The sequence below is a fragment of the Copidosoma floridanum genome, unplaced genomic scaffold, assembly GCF_036245765.1.
Source record: "Copidosoma floridanum isolate Cflo_tuat_1 unplaced genomic scaffold, Cflo_Japanese_pri ptg000029l, whole genome shotgun sequence".
In the NCBI taxonomy this organism is placed as follows: domain Eukaryota; kingdom Metazoa; phylum Arthropoda; class Insecta; order Hymenoptera; family Encyrtidae; genus Copidosoma; species Copidosoma floridanum.
The window spans coordinates 2,912,130-2,931,377 of NW_028321906.1; the positions used below are offsets into that span (position 1 = coordinate 2,912,130).

Consider the following 19,248-nt stretch of genomic DNA (forward strand, 5'->3'; position numbering starts at 1 on the left):
CAGAAGTGAACAATTATTTAAAGAATCTATGTATGTAACTAAAAATTAAAATTATAAGCACAAACTATTATAATTCCTTGTTTTGTAGTATTGTATTACCGATGATGTTCTATTACGATGTAGTCATAGATATTTTACTCTCAATCCAATCTACGTATGCAGACACGTTGATAAACATGTATCTTGATCTGAAACTAAGTCCAACCAGGACTGTTCTGTTACCATTATACTTAACTAAAATGTTACCAGGGGTAAGCTGTAAGACATGAACCATAATAAATTACTCTAACTTAACTTCACCAAAGCAAATAAACTTCAATATTTACCATAGAAACTTTTTTGGGATATTCCTCGTACTTGAAATTAGTGATACAAAACATCAATTTACGAAATTCAGTGTTCCCTCGATACTTTTTAAGGTATTGCTTACAAGTAACATCATTTTTCGCTTCAGCTGAATTATAGTCTAATATCATAGACCAATCATAAATTTGTTCTTTTCGACGTAATTCGTAGCGAGTCAAAATTATTGTTTTCTCGTTATTAATGACTTCATTAGGTTCAGGAAGATCCACAGTACCAATGTATTTGTTGAGTTTCACTTTCCTCTCTAGTCGTACAATTGCTATGTTATGATCAACATAGGATGCACTGCAAATAAATAACATTTATAATCTCAGACTTTAATTTACTGCAAATAGGTACTGTATTGCGAAAGAATGTCTTACTTGCGCGTAAATTTTTCGTGCATTATAATTTCAGTTATGTTAGCTGTAACCGAAGTTGTCATGTCTACAGAATCTGTGTAACCAAGAAGAGCATAATAAGTAAGCTGGTCGTCAGATACACAGGCTGCACTTGTGAGGACATAGTTGTCTTTTATGAGTGCACCATTGCACAAGGATCCTTCACTATCGAATATAGCTACGTGGTATTTGAATTGTCCTCTCTTAGACCAACTGAAAATGGCTTTTCAAAGCATGAATAAAATAAATTTAATTAGATTGAAAGCTGTACTACTGTGTACTGTAATATCTCCATTGGCGGATTATTGATGATAAATATTAATTTTTCTTGACTTTTTCATGAAGAAGTTAATAAAGCGCGACTCTGTTTAGCTTGGTTTTACATTTTTTTAGTTATTTAATACAACATCAAAGAAATAAATTACCAAGACCTTGGTGGAAAAGATGAAATCACGCGTATTGCCCAGTATGAAAGACCTGAGGTCTTACTTAAAAACCTATTTTAACGTACATTTTAGTTTTAGCTGCAAATGAGTCACGCTTTTGTGCGTACTCGACTTTTTTATGGAAATGTCAAGGAAAATTGTCAGGCAATTAATTTTTTAATTCAACTTAATGCGCCATGAAACAAGAGGTACTTACAAACACTTTGTTCTTCTAGAAATGAGGTAATCTGGTTTTGCTTCAAAGTAACAGGTAGAATTGCATTTTCAGTATTTGCTCCGTTATTTATAGTTTGTTTGATCCAATCAACATGCCGTGAAATGTTGGTAAACAAATTGGAATCACTAGTACCAAGTCCAATTAGTATTGATTTGTTGCCTTTATTTTTAACTAAAATACCGGCACTGTTGGACTGCAAAGCAGAACAATTAGTTAATTAATTTTTCCATAAAAACGTATGTATCATGCACACTTTTAATACTGACTTCAAAAGGAAAATCACTTTCCCTAACGTCGAAGATGCAAAAATGCAATCGATTGATCCCTAAAGTACTGCAAGACTCGCTTTTTCCGATGGAAGCATTCATGAATTCTAGAGCAGACTCTGAATAAATTTTATTCTTTTCATCGTAATACCGTTCATACCGAGTTAGTATATTCTTCCAACTTTCATCAACAGTTTCACTTGATTCAGGTAAATCCACTAAACTGACGTAATCATTGAGCTGTACTCTCCGTTCTAACTTTGATATAGCTATGCTGTAGTCATCATATAATCTAAACTTATACAAATTTTAGTTTACTCTTTTATCATATTTTATTACTAAACAGTTATTCAGGTAGAAATGCACGTCTTACTCATATCCTTCATTTTCTTCGCGGAAAATAGAATTAATTATGGCAATTGTAATCGTGGATGTAACATCATAAGAATCCACCAGGCCAAATGTAGCGTGATAAATGAACGAAAAATCAGATACACATCCGGCACTTGTGATGACATAATTTTCTTTGATAAGTGCACCACTACATGAGAAATCTTTTTTAAAAGTCTTTAATTTTAATATAGCTACGTGGTATGGAAACTGTCCCTTTTTAGCCCATTTTGCATTAATTTTGGACGATTTTCCTATAAACAATCATAGTTTTTGTTTATCTCTTTATGTTGTCACATAAGTATTTCATAAAATTGTTATTGGATGACTACAAATTCATGATTAAAGTTTCTTTAAACTTTTCCTCTAACATTATAGCTGTGTTTATTTATTCAATTTTTTCTTAACACTTATATAATAAATAAAATAAAGTGGAGATATTCTTAAGAATATGATGTAACAATTGCAGTATGTGTTTGATAAAAAAAATAAATCCAAGTTTGTCACAACTGCCAGTCAAACACGACGAGCTGCTTTTTTTACACTTTATACATCAATGATGTGAGTCAAATTTTGTAATTGAAAATGATATACCAATTGTGAATGACCATAACAATAACTGACTCCCTAAGAAAGACTGACTTACTACTTTCATTGACTACCTAAAATCTTGCAAAAATTTCAAAAAAAGTTACATTAATTTCATAATTGACTTTTTCTACTTGTTACTAAATTAGGTAGTTTTTCCTTGACTACGAAATTGAAGGTTACAGCAGAGATTAATTTTCAACACACAAGGACTCTAAACATGATAATGTTCTAAAATTTAACATTTTATGTAACATAAGTCAGTTTTTTAAAATAGCTAAGTAAATTAGTTTTACACTATGTTAAAAGATGGTCAACAGTAGGCGGTACTACTTCGGTGCATTTACTATAAGGTATTGTCAAGTGCTTTATCCTAAACTATATTAAAATTTTTTTTATACTAGAGATTATGTTTAAATTAATCAAGTATGAAAAAAGTTGCGCTCAAATTGAGTACGAACGACTCCGAGTTACTTGGGTTTGATGTCGAGTGCGTGTGTTCATGCAGGTGTGTTTTCCCAGATTGGCTTCACACATTTAAGTACTTTCAGAACAGTAAAAATTGTATATCAGATTTAGAAAATTTTAGATCATTATACTTTGAAATCGATCGCAATGTGACTCGTAAAGTTAAAAATTGCTACAAATTACGTTATCGAAATACTAATTTTACACTTTAATATTACCTCTTATGAATTAAATGAATTAAATACCAAAGTACATATTTATACATTTTCTGAATACAAATGTTAATATGTTTATACTGCGTTATTAGTGCATCAATGTTGTCAACAACCCTATATATTGAAAATATCTTCCAGAGGGATATTCCAAGTGTTTTAATAATTTTTTCAAGCTTTACGCAAGATTTACGATTAAGGGGTGCATCGTGAGACTATATGCAAGGATAATTATTAGTTTATTTTTTACTTAAAAGAAAGGATGAAGACAATATTAAGAATAAAATTAACGTAATACACAATAAATCAAAACGTACTTACCAAACTCAAAATGAGTCCCTTTATGTATGACTGGATTTTTCTTTGTGTTACGTTTTATCCAATTTGCGTATAAGGATACGTTAGTGAAAATTTTATCCTGGATAATATCCGATATATTATATCCAACAGCAATCCCAGTGAGAACAGTCTTGTTACCTTTGCTTTGAGTGAAAATACCGCTAGAAATAAACTTTGGAACACAAACAATTGTATATGCAAGTAAACTTCATCAACAGCTGTTACATGAAATAAACGCACTTTCATATTCACCTTAAGATTTTTTCTGGGTTTAACATGGTTTATACAAAATTGTGAGTTGAACACTTTCGGGTTTAAGGAGTATTTTCTCATGTTTCTCTTACATAAACTGCTCTTCGTGACTTTAGATGAAAAATAGGTCAGTGCGACATAAAAATCGGAATATGATCGCATGTATTGTTGATAACGGGTCAGAACCCCCTTGGAAGTTTCATGAAAAGTGTCATTCAAACCAGGTAGATCTACTATGTTAACGTATTGGTTGAGTTCAACTTTTCGTTCTAACCTTAATAATGCGATGTCATGCTTATCTGGTACCAGGGAGTTCCTAAAAAAATGTTGTTTTTTTCATATCTTCATCAATTAGTTATGAATAACATCAAATTACTAGAGAAGATCTTACTGTCCCCGAAATTTTTCGTGAGTTATAAGTTGCGTTGTTGTAACTACAACAGGGGATGTAGGGCCAGAGGAATTTACGAAATCAAGTACAACATAGTATTTGTCAGCAGGAAACAGTCCAGTTTCATCCATTAGACAACTGGCACTTGTAACAACATAGTTGTCTTTGATAAGTGCTCCACTGCAAAACGATCCTTCCTTGTCAAATATAGCTACGTGGTATGGAAATTGTCCTCTTACGGAAAAATGAGACGCAGCCTTAGAAACTTGTTTGATACAAAAATGTTATGATTAACATATTTTATTACGTAATTGAACTTTTAAAAAGTTGTAACTTTAAAAAAAAAAATGTGACTAAATAATTAACTTGTACCTTGAGTCATCAAAAGTGCCGCAACTATTCGTAATAGAATCATCTTGACGTAGAAACAGTATACCGATTTTTCAAGAATGAGTAGGTAATTTACAACTAGAGTAAATCGGATGTGTGGGTAGTCCACTGTCCTGTCACTTAATGCTTTTTCGACTTCAAATTCATAGTTACCACCACTTTTCGGGTGCAGCAGTTTTCACTAGATTATGTATGCAGATAAAAAAATAATTATGTTAGATAAAGATGCCAATTAGTAGGACACTGCTGTCCACGAAAATTTGTACTGCAATTATTTCTAGAAAAATTTTCTAGTTTATTAGGCTCATTGATGGCTGAATAAATAACTTCTTTTCCAATCCATAATTAGCTGGTAGGCAATAGGTTAAATTTTCTCGAAATTGAAAATGCACTTTAGAGTTATAATTATAAAAATCGAAATAAAAATGGCTTATGGAGTATCTATATACAGAACAAAAAAAAAGGATTTTACTACTTTTTACGCACAAAAAATACTTTTTCGTACTTTGGGTGTTTTTTTTAAACATTTGGATATTTAGTGCAACCTTAGTAGAAAAAATAGGGTGCTTGCCCTGGTGACATACGTCATCAGGTACGAAAACTACCATTTTTTGCCTTAAAGTCGTAAGGCAGCGATTTAAAGAAAAATAACGAACCAACTTCTTTCTATACAACATATTCGATATTAGAAAAAGCTGTCGATATCGAGTGAAAGTAGTGTTAGGTGAAAGTAAAATTTTGGATTATAAATATTAAGAAAAACATTTAGATGCCTTGAAAGGAGAAAAAATATTTCTAAAATAACTAAAATTTTGATTTTTCAGTAATAACTTCTAATTTTGACACTTCAAGCTTACGCGAGATTAAAAATATCATATTTTACAGTAAATATAGATTTGTATATTATGTATTTTAGTCTAGCTTGTAATTATAAATACAAACATATTAATTGTATACTCACCATATTATTACTGTATGATGAACTGTAGTCTTCGATAAATTATTGTTTGTAACTGTTTTTGAGTCGAATATTTTAAGTTTATTCTTCACAATGATATTTAAGGAAGAAAACAAGCATTGCAGGAGTCACACATCAAAGAAACCGATTAAGTTAATCATGAAATGTTTCCTCTGATTGCCAATGCCGAAGCATGGTGCAGAATGACAAACTTGAGGAAAAAAATTTTTCTAGAGTGTTCAGTGTATTAGCTGAAGTTTCTGCCTCATTGACATAGCCTCACCTTCACATGTAAGCAAATTTAAGAGAAAAGATCCGAAGCTGGAACATCAATGAATTTTCAAGCCAAAATTAATTGTAACTCGTTCAAATTAAGAGAGAAATGTTAATAAGTATCATCATCGATTGAGTACTGATGTACTTATGGTCGGAGTTGCACTATCAACGATTATGTGTTACAACGTTATTGCTTCAATTCTCAATAGATTGAAAAAAACTTTTTCGTATGAAAAAATAAGTCTTAAGAAAAGTTTATTCAAAGGCTGGCTGATAAGGATATGCTCGCCTTTATTTGTGTTAGATTATCTTTTTTCAATAAAAATTTCAAACAAAATTTTGTACCCTCCTTTAAATGAGATATCCAAACAAATTGAGTACCTGTTTACAGTAAGTAAATATAGTTAAATATCTGTTGTTTTACACAATTTAAATGTTTGTGATGTTTTGTTTATGTGTGTAATAAAATCCACCTTTTGTACTCTTTGAAATACCCTTTAAGTTAAAATAACATGTTATAATTATACATTCACTCCAATACTTTTTAAGCTGAAAATTTAAGTCTTAGAAGAAAATCTTAAAACTGTTGCTGCATCTTTTGACGTTATCTCAAGTTTGTTTTACATCATAACTAATGAAAATAATAACCCCTCTATCACATGGGTCATTCAATAATTAGATTTCATTGAATCATATTCTATCAAGATCCAACTTTACACATTTCACTGTGAATTATTTATTATTATTTTTATTTTTATTACTATATCTTTTTATTTATTTTTTTTCAAATAAATTGTTTATCTTAAATAAATTTTTTGTTTTACTGTTCCAAAAGTTAGGAAGTATATAATTTAAAATCTAACAGCTCACAAAAAGAGTTTCCAAGATTTTTGCTATAAAATAAATTCCAGTCAAAATATTTTATTGTCTCAAGATATTGATGCCTTGGTCTAATAGAACGCTAACTCAAAAATATCATTCTAAAAAATGCTTACTCAAAATTGCTTTCAAGGAAAGCGCTAAATCATATTTAGATTGAACATGAGTTAGCGTTGTCTTGAAGACAATTTTGAGTTGGCATTTTCGTTACCTTGATGCGTCGTTATCTTATTATCCATACTTATTTCAGTTTATTTGAACTTGATAGGAAATATTTCAAAATAAAAAAAGTTTAGTTTAAGAGTATCCACTTATTCATCAAATACTTTACAAATTATTTGTGCATGTATCAATATGGCTTTTTTCTGTATTCATTACTATATATTATATTGATTTTAGTGTCCTTTCTAAATACTATGCATGTTCTAGGTATTATTCGAACTCATGAGAAATATATTTTCACTGTATCGGTATAATACCATCAGCATGTCCTTAAAAATACTTTGATACCAAAAACATATGTACCAACATCCAAGTTGACAAATATGACAATATTAACATACAATACAATATTAACACAGTAAATTAAAATATGATAAAAGTGTCATGTAATTGTATATCTTAATACTCATACGTAAAGTAATGTTTCTCGTATTAAAATTCTATTTTGTAACATTTGCAAGAAGATTCTTGCAAACAGTAATAGAAGTACGAATTGTAAAATAAATTCTTATAATATGCTGTTGAAATATGTAAATTCAAAAGTAAATATACAGTGCAAGGCAAGGCGAATTTCAATAAAATTTTACATATTTGAGTCAAGTTTAGGGGTACAACAACGCCTCAATTTTTAATGTTGAGTAATAAAGCTACCTTCTACTTAAATTATCGTACTTTAAAAAGTCATTAAAATTTTGTTATTATTCTTTTTTTAACAGCCTGATTATACAAATCATGATTGCTTAACATAATTATAATTTACAGGATTAAATGAAAAAACAACAACTTTTATGCATAACTCCAACTTAGTAGAGATAAACGAGAGCGAATAATATGGGGGATTACTACTTTTCTCTCTTCCGAGAGATATGAAGCGAGTAATTTGCTGGATTTCATTCGTGAGCAATCAATTAGCTCTCACTTTAGTGTCTCTTCTTTGGACATACAAACCGTGGATTCGCCTCGATCAGTGACTCACATTTACCAAGAGACTTTTTATATGGCTCAGTACCTATTATAGACTGAAGACAGACTAGCCTAAATCATTGTTTCGATTCCAGTCAAGACAGTTCGAGAGTGTATAATAATCCTTATTAGGAACAGCTTCAAAATACTTGTACCTATCTCAAGATTGTGATCAAGTCAGAGTAAATTATTAAATCAAATAATTAGTTAACAACCAAAAAGAAGCCAATTCCAACGTTGCAACTGAATCAATTTTAGTTATTACCAGCACTCGACTTAGAAGCGTAACTTGGCTCAGGTATATTGTGATAGTGTCCGAGTAATCCTATCAGTTCTAACTTGCACGATACGCCCAAATCAACGTTTACATTTTACACCTTGCACAAAATGTTCTAAATTGAATATTGACTAATAGATGTGGGTCACCAAGTCCGATATTTGGTTCATACTCAACAGAAGTTTTTTCAGATTTTAAGTTTCATTGTAGCAATATGTTATCTTTATTAAATTATGAAAAATTGCCAGTTATCTTTAGAAAGACATGATTAAAGATTTCACAATGATCCAAGAAGTTAATGATACGGGACTCTAGTAATCGGGAGATAAGATTCTACAACTCTGCTATTCACGATTTCAAAACTACTTTGATTTATATTTTAAATTTTGCAACTTTACCACTGATTAGTCATAGAAACTTATTCTTATTTCAGCTTCGAAAAACTTTGTAAGGGATTACCTCTTATTGCATTGTAGACATGACAAATAAGCTATTTTGACGGATCTTTTTTTTTAAATTTTAAATCATTAAATTTATCAATTTGTACTTGATTGATGTAATGAAATTAAACGCAAAAAAGTGAAATTTTCTACGTACTCTCGTGTTGTATTTTTTTTATTAGAAAACGGCGATTACGATAAGTTGTGTTTCAATAAACATTAGACGGAAATTAATGGTTCTAAAAATAAGTATGCGGAACGTTTTCGATGTAAATATTAACAAATTAAAGTTTTGTCAGTGATGAATTAATCATTGAGAGATTGATGAAAATTGTAGAACACCTTAAGAAAATCCTACTAAACTTAAAGTTATATTCTGGGGATGCAACAGTATCATGGAAACGAGAAGTTCGAATTTATAATATTGGATAAGTTTTTGTAATTTTACCACACAATATTATGGGTGATTATATTTTTGCCAGCTTCTAACTTGTTCATGTCACATATTCAAATTTAACTTTAAACTGAAATTTGATTACGCATGAAATAATATTAAAAAATTTCTTATTATTGTACACTATAAAGTAACTATACCGCTTGGCACTAGTGAGATAAGGAATAAAGTAATAAGTGCAACTTATTGCCTAAGGGTCATACATGTAAATTTACGCATATACTGCCACTGTAAAGTAAGAGAGATAATCAATACGATAAACTAGTCTGCTGCTACATGACTGTATCGATCAACTGAATTCAAAACGAATAAAATAGGCGAAGAATGAAAAAGCAATGAAAACTACTTTTTGATATTAATGTGTATCGCTCAACATAGTGCTTAACATTATGACAAATAAAATAAAAACAAATTGAAACGGTTATAAACGAAAATTTTTAAGTTTTTCATCTTGTAATTTTATTACTGGAGTCAGAGTAAAAAAAAAAAAAGTAAATGCATGGATAACTTAAAAAACTAAACTTATTCTCAGAGAAAATGTTCATAGTTGAATAATAAAATTATAACGAGAGGTAAAGGTGTTTAGCATGTGAAGAGTATGGCCCTGTACTGTAGTTAACATAAAAAGAAGGAAAAATAACGATGTAAGCATAAATTTGACGAAACGTAAATGCGCATGTAAGTATACTTACTACTTATTCTTTAACTGGTCAAATCTAGAGCCGAAGACTTTTTGCTTTATATTGTATTGTAAAACTCTTTTATACGTATTTTGTTTTGTTTGGTTTACATTGACGACTAGTTCTCATGCGAAGTATAATAGTTTTATTTTTAATTTACGTCACACCTCTAAAATAAAATACGAGTTATTTATCTTTTGCATGGTGTTTTTAAGCCGAAGAATAATGTTTAAAAAAATAAAAATATAGAAAACAATTATTTGTATATGCCTTGTATAAAGTACAATAGACATTCAACGGTTTGCATGTAGTCCCTTCAACTCCGGACGACAGCCAAGAGTACAAAAGCCGAATCGCCGAGGGTCGTTACATCGTAATCCACAACGTGGCCATTGTTATAAATTTAATAAGAGCAAAAATGTTCTCTCGGGGTCAAAATAAATGTTGTTGCAGAACCTGAATTTCAACAATGACTCACCTTAACGAACTCCCTTGTCGTCGCTCAAGGGCCTTTTTCGCAATATAAGCCATTTATTCTTCTTCTTCTTCTTCTTCTTCCACTCCTTGTTCGGTGCACGCGTGCAGGGAGAGAGGGGCCCACGCGGCATATATGCGAGCGTATCGAAATGGAGCAGAGAGAGGAAGAAAAAGAGGAATCGAGGGAGGCTTGAAGGAAAGGAGGAATATACGAGTGTGCACACGAAGCGAGGATGAGCAAGCGAAACCAGAGCCGAGGAGGAAGATGCTGGAGATAAAAAAGGAGGCGAGGAGGAAAGTTTGGAAGACTTTTCGGGCGACAGCGCTTGGCCTGTTGTAATAAAACAAAAAAAAAAACTATTTGGCTAAAACGGAGGGAGGGTTCGTTTTTTTTATGCATTGTGTTATTGCACACGTTTTCAAGATATTTGAATTCCAAAAGCCCCTAAACAGTTTTTAGCTTTTACTTACTTGGAGGTTTTCAGCTTTAATTCATTTCCCCCTCCCCCTTTTTTTAGGATAAAAGAAGTACATATGATTTCCTCTGAAGTTCCCACTTGATAATGTTTTAAGATCATTCAGACTCACGTATGGAAACCAACGCGAGCACGCCTCAATCTAGGATGCGTAGCTCCCTTGGATGGAAACTTTCATAGCCCTAGGCCGCAAAGAAACATTAGAGCCTTCGTAAATTTTATCAGACGGTAATAATTCAATCCAACTCGGTAGGCACTCGTTTCTTTTCCCCAAAATGAGAATAAAAAAAAAAAAAAAAAAAAAAAAAGATGAAGGACCAGAGAAGAAATCTTGCAACGTTATTAAAAGACACGCGCTCGTAAAACGATACCTGCCTGCCCCCCCTTAAATCCTCAAAAGCAGAACACGTGAGCCGAATAAAACCCGAGAGCCCGCATATATAACGCTTTGTTATTATACACACACACACACTACACGGAGCTCCCATTGCCATGCATAAGGTGCGTGTGCATCGTGCCCCGGAGGGCTACATGCCCCCCCCTCTCTTTCTCCCTTTTGATTAAGGTTATCCTTACAATTATGGAAAAATGCGTCATCCACTTTTTCCTTTCCTCGCAGCTCTCCTCTGCTCTCCTTTCTCGCGTACGCAGCCTATATATTGTACGTGTATGTGTCACGAGCGTGTGGTTATTTTCTCGGTCAGTTTGGGCCCGCGGGGCCTTTTTGAATTTTTCGACCGCCTCGATAGATATAATACGCACGAGCATCGGGATACGCCTCTGTGTTTTATACATGTGTGTGCGTGTGATATGTCGAGGGGCTCTCTGCACGTAACAACAAGAGAAAAAAAAAAAAGTACGATCGTAGAAAAAAATGAATAAAAATTAAAAAGAAGTGGGCAACTCTAGCAGTGTTGTAGCCCCGCCTCGAGCTGTGGATAAGTTAAGTCCTTCTAAACTTCTACAGCTAGCATAAATTAACTGCATATACTTTTATAATAGCGAGGTGCAAGTGAAAAAATTATGTATGCGCGGTAATATACACGTATGTGATTGTTAATCCAGTGTATTGTACTTGCACTATGTATATGGGTGATTCTGCCGTAACTTGCTCAGATCGACTTGAAAAATTTTTTTTTTTAAACTTGGTTAAAAAAATTTTTTTTTTTTTCATGGTATTTTTACTGTACACAACATCAGCAACAAATATCTAAAGCGATGCAACTACCAAATTTTCTGGTCAAAAGTTATACGAAATATTATAAAAGTCAGTTTTCATCGATTTTTGAATAATTGTATCTCTTTTTAACACATGTAGCTAAACTCCTTTAACAGTTAGAGTGTTCTTACTGGGCTGAAATGAAAGCTGGGATCAAGACCTATTGATTAAAAAAAATTTTGTTCAATTTTGTGCCTCAATTCGAAAGTTACAGCTGTTTCAATTAGAGCGTAAATATCGCTAATAATGTGATTTTGGCTGAAATTCAGTATTTTTCATAAAATCATTACAATTTTTCATTCAGGACATAAAATTCAAAGATTTTAGTTTTAATCATTAGGACTATGTTTTTGCTTTCATTTAAGGGGGCTCCAGCGAGCACTGGTACCAACCCGAAAACTATTCGGTTAGTTGGTATCACTTCTGTGAGTATATATCTATATATACGTGTATATATAAGCGAGCGCCATCATCTATATATATGATGTGTCCGTACCTATGGTAAACAAACAGCAGCTTCTGTCACGTACAGAGCGTTTTATTTAGAATTAGTTTTTTTGTGTTATAAAAAATGAAAGAAATCACACATCACTGTAAGAGTCATCAAGACTTTCAGGATGCTGAAATGATTTTGCAACAGCAAAAAAGAAATAAAAAAGTAATTGATGATAACAAACAAAAATTAATTGTATTAAAATGTATTATTAATGATAAGATAATTTATAAAATGGCCAAAGAATCGATATCAATAGAAGTATTAGTAGATGCATATAAAAAAGATCCTACAAATGGCATCACCTCATTATTATCTATGAGTGTAAATAATAAAGTAAGAGTTATTTCAAATAAAAAAATTATTGACGCAATTTTTGATAAAATAAAAAATAACTGCAGTTAAAATTTTTCAATGTTCTATTTTATTTAAAAAAAAAAATATGTGTAAGTAATCCATAAGAGAACACGATTAAAAAAGAGTTACAAATGACATGAAACTTATGTAAGTACTTGCAGTGTAATTCTGAAATATTCAAAAGCGCGCGCCTTACAAACAACAAGATGGCATCCCGTCATGACCCTGCTAATTCAATGACTTGATCAATACTTTACAAAATATCTCAAATATTTCCAGGGTTACCTATATTTTTGAAGGTACCATCTGAAAGCTGAGATGTTTTTCTATAAAACAGTTACAGTCCTGACATGTAACTCCTCAATTATTGTTAGAAAATACCGATGTTTTCACGTTGCTCTATGAGAGGCTATGTATAATACACGAACTTTGAGAGCAAATATCTCAAAATTTTCCAGGGTTAGAGGGGTAAATCAGGACACCGTTGGAATCAGCGTGTTTTTATCTATCAATTAAGCTACCTGTGACCTCCTAACTCCTCCCGCTGGAGCCCCCTTAAGCCCAGACAAAGCCACCTTATGGAGTGCACCACTTGGCTACCAACGTTGGAAGCAGCACCACCGTTTTTGCATTTATGTAGCGAAAAAGGGCCAATTGATCGAAACCCCGAGACATATGTCTTGTCTTTTAGCCCAACAGTGGTGAAAAAAAAAGTTTGGCTGGGATTGATTGCTCTAAAACGAAAAAAAACGGCACTTTGAGGTGAGGTAGGGTCGGAATGGAATTTTCAATGTTTGTAGTGCTTGTACGACTTATAGACGTATTGCAATGACTTTTCTACCCATAATTTATTTACTAGCCTCAAATACAATAAGAAACTGTAGTTTGCGTACCTGCACACGCACACCGAGTGGTTGTTCCATGGGGGGTCGGAACGGAATGAAATGTTTGTACGCGCGAAATACGCAAAAAGAAGAGCTTGGCTATTCGAGAGGTAACAACTTCAGGTACTACTGTCGTAAGGATTTATTCATTTTAGTCCTATACTTTAAAAAGTGACCATTGGTTAGCATTTCCAGTCCAAAAAGTTACTAGTTTGAACTGATTTTTGTTAAAACCACGATTATGGTGCAAATATGCGGACAAAATATATGCAGTAAAAACTGACTCGTCTTTGTCGATTTTTGGTAAGACTAAGGTACAAATCTAATCACCAATAGCTAGAGTATATAATGCTTATACACGGCCAAGTGGCATATAAGCCTTATTTTTTACCGGTGAAAGCTTTCATGAGTGAAATTGAGTTGTGGACATGGGTCGGAATGGAAAATTCGACTCTAAATGATCGATTATCTGAATGAAGAAATTAATGTATCGGTATTAGACAAAATGTCAAGTGAAGTTGACAACATTTAACACAATTTAACGTTTTTAAAGTTTTGGATTTCATTACGGCACGTGAGTATGAGTACCGGACACGATCTGAGCAAGTTACAGCAGAATCACCCATATGCTTCTCAGGATTTGGAGATCTTGGTGACAACAGTCTCGGCTGTGCATGATTTTTTAATGAAATTTTCGCTTGAGTTTGCGTTTGGGGTAACTATTGAGGACTCTTTACTTTTTTGTTGTTTTTAATAAATTTTGAGCCTCTCTGGTCAATAAAGGACTATTGGCAGTGAAGAAACTGGAAGGATACCACCTGAATGCGGTACTTGGCTTGCTTTGACCTCTTGAATTGGAACTCGGGGGGTAGAGTAGAAAAAATGGTCACATATTCTGTTGTAAAATGTTTTTGTAACGAGGAATAAATAAGTTTATTATTTTAATAAATGTAGAGTTTGCCCTATGATCTAAAGGTTTTCCCTTCATTCAAGAGGGAAAACCTTTTCGCACAAATGATGTACCGAAAAAAAATCATTCCAGTTACAAAGATCGAAATGCGTTAAAACTTTTTGTTATGCTTTGGTTTTACTCTGGAACATTTCTGGCTTTCTATGATATTGATTGTATACCTATGAATTTATCTAAACGAAAAATTACACGTCGATGGTCATCACTTTTTTGCCAGCTGGCTTCGTCATCTAGCCGCAAAAATGTGTGCTCTGTCAGAGCTACCTAGTTCTATTAATCTTGCAGGTCTGTAGCAAATTTTTTGTCCTGCAAATATGTGCATTGGAAAAAGTCTTTTTCATACGGGGACAACTTTTTCAGTAGCAGTAACCTCAACGTTTTTATTGGACCTAAAAATAACACTCTTTTCAATTTCTAAAACTCTTATTTTTTAAAATTTTCCACCCTAAATGAGCCACTTGAACAATCACGCGACAACGAGTCTTTTTTACAAAAGAACAGATTGTAAGTGAAAATATTTTTTCAACAATACAAACTGCCTTCAACAAGCAACGAATATACTGGCACGTCGCACAAATCCTCCACCGACTCTTAGGCGCAGAGCGCGTGATGAAACCCCGAGCAAAGAGATTAATCGAAAATCCGCGTGGAAACGTGACTCTCATAAAATAACCCCGCAAGAGCAAAGCGTGTGCGGTTGGAGGACGAAAAGAAAAGAAAAGATAAAAAACAATAATAATTTACCCCGGAACGAGAGGACAGTGCGAGCGCGAAAAGCGAAGAATCGTGCCTTTTAAACCCTCTCCCGCGACCCTCGTCTCCGAGCCTCAAGTGCCGAATCACCTGTTGCAGCTCTCAGCAGTGCAATCGTCGCTACACACTTGCATACTGCCCATATATACCTAAGTACATACATTCAAGAACAAGGCGCCGCGGCAACGTACGTATATATACGTATATACTCACACAGTGGGAGGGAAAGAAGAAGTTGGTTTACGTGCCTGTGTAGGGATATAAGAGTGGAATTAAGTGGTAATTTTCTCGGCAGGCAACCGCGCGATCGGAGGGGGGAGCAACGGTACAGGCCCTCCTAGCGAGCCACCGCCGTATCATGTGAACGCCGGCTAGATCGCGTTCGCTGACCGGTGAGTATATATTTTTTTTTTCTCTCTCTCTCTCTTTCGTTTTCACGTCGATCGAGCTTGAAATCGAGAAACGCTAACCACTCTCCGAGCGGTACTGATGAGTCGTTTTTGCTCCTGCATCGGTTAGCTTTTTTTTTCCTTCACGCTTCGCGCGTTATGATGTTTCTCGCCGGTTTTCGTTTCCTTCTTCGAGTCATGACGGATCGGATGAAGATGGGATGCTGATCGTCGGACGATTGGTGGGAACTCGTCAAAGTTTAATGAATAGGTGTTGTCGCAACAAAAGTGCCGATCGTTGAACGGCATCGTGTATAGTTATACGGGAGGGATGAGGTGTAGTCGCAATCGTTTCTATTTCAAACATTTTCAGCTGCTCGGGATCTATATATGCTTGCTTAATTTGTGCCGATTGCGCCTGAATTTCCATAACACACTGCTAGAACGTGTCACAGTACGTTGTTATTAGCTGTCCAACTGTAGCTTTACTCTAGGGGCTGTGCATACTCTGAAGTCTTTGAAAGACTTAGAATGACTTATGGAGTCTTTTTAATGACTTCAAAAGTGTGCAGTCCCTCAGCTTTGCTCGAACGATACACAAAACTATTTGAATCCACTCGAAGGTTCCATATCCCCACCTTTTCACGCACGTACCAATAAATTACCGCTGCGTGTTTTTATTTCGTGAAAAACACAAAGTCGCAAGAGACCTGAAATAACCTTTGTGGAAAAACTATGTGTGCCCCCTCACTTAACACCCCCTTCCTTTTTTTCCTTGCCCGGATCAGTGCGGAAAGTTCTCACGGAAAAAGAACGCCTGGGTTTACTCGCGCCTGCTCGGCGAACCGAGCTAATCGGGTGCATTAGCATTTCGCGCAACGTTGCTTCAGATCTTACCATCATCGCCTACGTCGTCGCGCGCCAGATATACCCCTTACACTTGTAATTGTTTCTCAGGACGATTCTTTTCTAAAATAAGGAGCGATGGGCACTCAAGGCGTTGCGAAACAACTAATTAACTATTAAAACAAATAATGAATGGGGTCGTGGAGATGGACATTTTCCTGCTCCAATGACTCGTAACTCATGATAATGTAATGAGCTTGCCCGTCGTTCCTATGCATGATTATAAAGTAATACCCAAGTATGATAAAAATTTACGTAAATATACTCACGCTTCTCGAATAAAAGTGTCTTTGTCCACGAAATCTGGATCACACATGCAGGTCATTGGGTTTGGATTGTAGCAGTTGATGCCCAGCGTCTTCATTCCGACCGTGTATTGTTTCAACGACACGTGACCAAGGCCTTCTGGATCGAGACTCCTGTACATGCTCTCGATGTGCCTGGAGGACGAGCGTTATTAAGCTGTCAGAAGCGAGTACGCCAAATTATATGTATATAGTAAAGAATTTCGTATCGGTTGAAAACATCTTTGTTCTTATTTCTTGTTTTCTAAAGCAAATTTTCAGAACAAAAGTTGCTTCCAATGTAATTCTTGCTTAATTCGTGTATCATTTTTTTACAGGTATATGCCAAGATGTATACAGTGGACGAGTGGACTCAAGTATACCCGATGAAAATAATATACTGTATGAATTAACCGGCTGCAGTAAGAAATAATACATCCATATCCAGTCAGAACTATAAAGTAGCTCTAATTGCTAATTTTATTTAATTTTTTTTAAAATTACTCTGCAAGTCATGCAGCAGTCCACTATACATTATTAATTTCGTAAGAATAACAAAAATACTCGAGAAGAAGTTATTCAAATCAAACATGTGTGTATCATATTTTTATACGCATGCAGGCCATGAGTAGCATAACCAACGTTTCATAATTCAAAGAAACATTTTTTACCATTTTAAAAGTGACGGATTGTTTAAGTTCAATGATTAACAAAAAATGTAAGCCCTGCATAGTAAAGTTGAAAAAAGTTTTTTTGCAAGGACCAAAGAACATGAATAATTTTTTTTATCATAATTATATAATTTTTTAAGTTCTTAATACTTGTTAATAACTATTAATGTGAAAATTTTACTGCGATGCAACCACCGAAAATCATTTTCAGCAGGTAAAAATATATTTTAAAAATTGGCTCGCATTGACAAAGCAACGGGAACTCACCTCACTCCTACACTTTGTGAACTGTACACAATTTTTATCATTACAGACCATTACAGAAAATTCTATTCGTCTTTGTTATAACTCAAAATGAGAATTTTTTACGATAAATACTGTTATTCTATTTTTTCTTTTGAGAGTATAAACTACTCAAAGTTTTTGTGGAGTTCATGTCTTATGATGATTAGGAAATAGTATCCCATACTTACACATTTTTTAACGCATGATTTATATCATAGTCCATCCCCAAAATAAAATTATCAAATTTCCAGTAATAGATCTCATAATTAAGGACATTATGTAAACTAAAAAATGTTTATTACTGTCTCACGGACGATTTCATTTCATGGTAAAATTTTCAGCAGCTATTGAACCACCAATTACACAATATCGATGAAAATTTCAACGTAGTAGAAATATACAATAAAGACTTATTTAGGAAAACAAAAATAAAGTTCAGTTCAGCATCTTTCACCCTATAGTGAATTATGAATCAAACGAAAGGGTCATTTCTTGACTTTAAGTTAATATAATACCACTAACTATATTTAATTCGTCGAACCAGTTGCCCATCAACATCGTCAAAGTCGCATCAGCAAACCATCAAGCAAAAAATCCTCATTATTATCTACTTATCTTTCCTCTTCATTTCAAAGATCTCTTAAATTGCTATATAATTGTTTTTTGCTTTTTTACTTTTTATTAGTAAGGAAAGGAACAAAAGCACCGAGAAAAGACTGATTGCATGCTTCAGTCGTCGTCTATACATCTGGCTAATGGCACGCTGAAATTATATGTTGTAACGAATCTCTATAAGCCACATTTCTCTTACATTGTTCTTCTTCATATTTATTACATCTCTATTTTCCAGAAGTATGATTCTTTACATTTTTCAGCCTCACCTCCATTTATTTTACTTTTGCTATTATCAAGCTAAGTGTAAATATGTATTAGTAATGGCTTCATTATTTATCCCCGCGTTTTCTAACATTTTTACCAGACGTTCTCTTCTTTTAACGCCTGAAATGAAAGGCTTTCCTTCTTGAACTTTGATAAAACTACCTACACACGTACGTAAAATAATCTTTTGATGAAAAAAATTCCTTGTACACCAGAAAACTTTATGCTTGCTCAATTATTATTTTTATCAACTGTTGAGCTATGAAAAATTTATTAACTAAAACTTCTAAAAATGAATGAATTAAAAATAAAACATAATTAATTGTATGTCTATTAAGGTACTTAAAAATT

General features: G+C 33.5%; 2 protein-coding genes across 2 annotated transcripts; both read right to left on the reverse strand.

The window, feature by feature from the left end:
- Nucleotides 1-296: 296 nt before the first annotated feature.
- On the reverse strand, nucleotides 297-1,816 carry LOC149373673 (uncharacterized). The gene is made up of 4 exons (XM_089596069.1): nucleotides 1,676-1,816; nucleotides 1,389-1,602; nucleotides 729-969; nucleotides 297-651 (listed from the first exon to the last, which is right to left on the reverse strand). The coding sequence occupies exons 1-4, from the start codon at nucleotides 1,775-1,777 to the stop codon at nucleotides 297-299; spliced, it is 912 nt and encodes a 303-aa protein (XP_089452195.1). The 5' UTR covers nucleotides 1,778-1,816.
- Nucleotides 1,817-2,716: 900 nt separating this feature from the next.
- LOC149373674 (coagulation factor IX-like) lies at nucleotides 2,717-17,205 on the reverse strand. The gene is made up of 6 exons (XM_089596070.1): nucleotides 17,048-17,205; nucleotides 4,688-4,863; nucleotides 4,316-4,580; nucleotides 3,925-4,240; nucleotides 3,655-3,844; nucleotides 2,717-2,727 (listed from the first exon to the last, which is right to left on the reverse strand). Exons 1-6 carry the CDS (start codon nucleotides 17,203-17,205, stop codon nucleotides 2,717-2,719), a joined length of 1,116 nt encoding a protein of 371 aa, XP_089452196.1.
- Nucleotides 17,206-19,248: the final 2,043 nt, after the last annotated feature.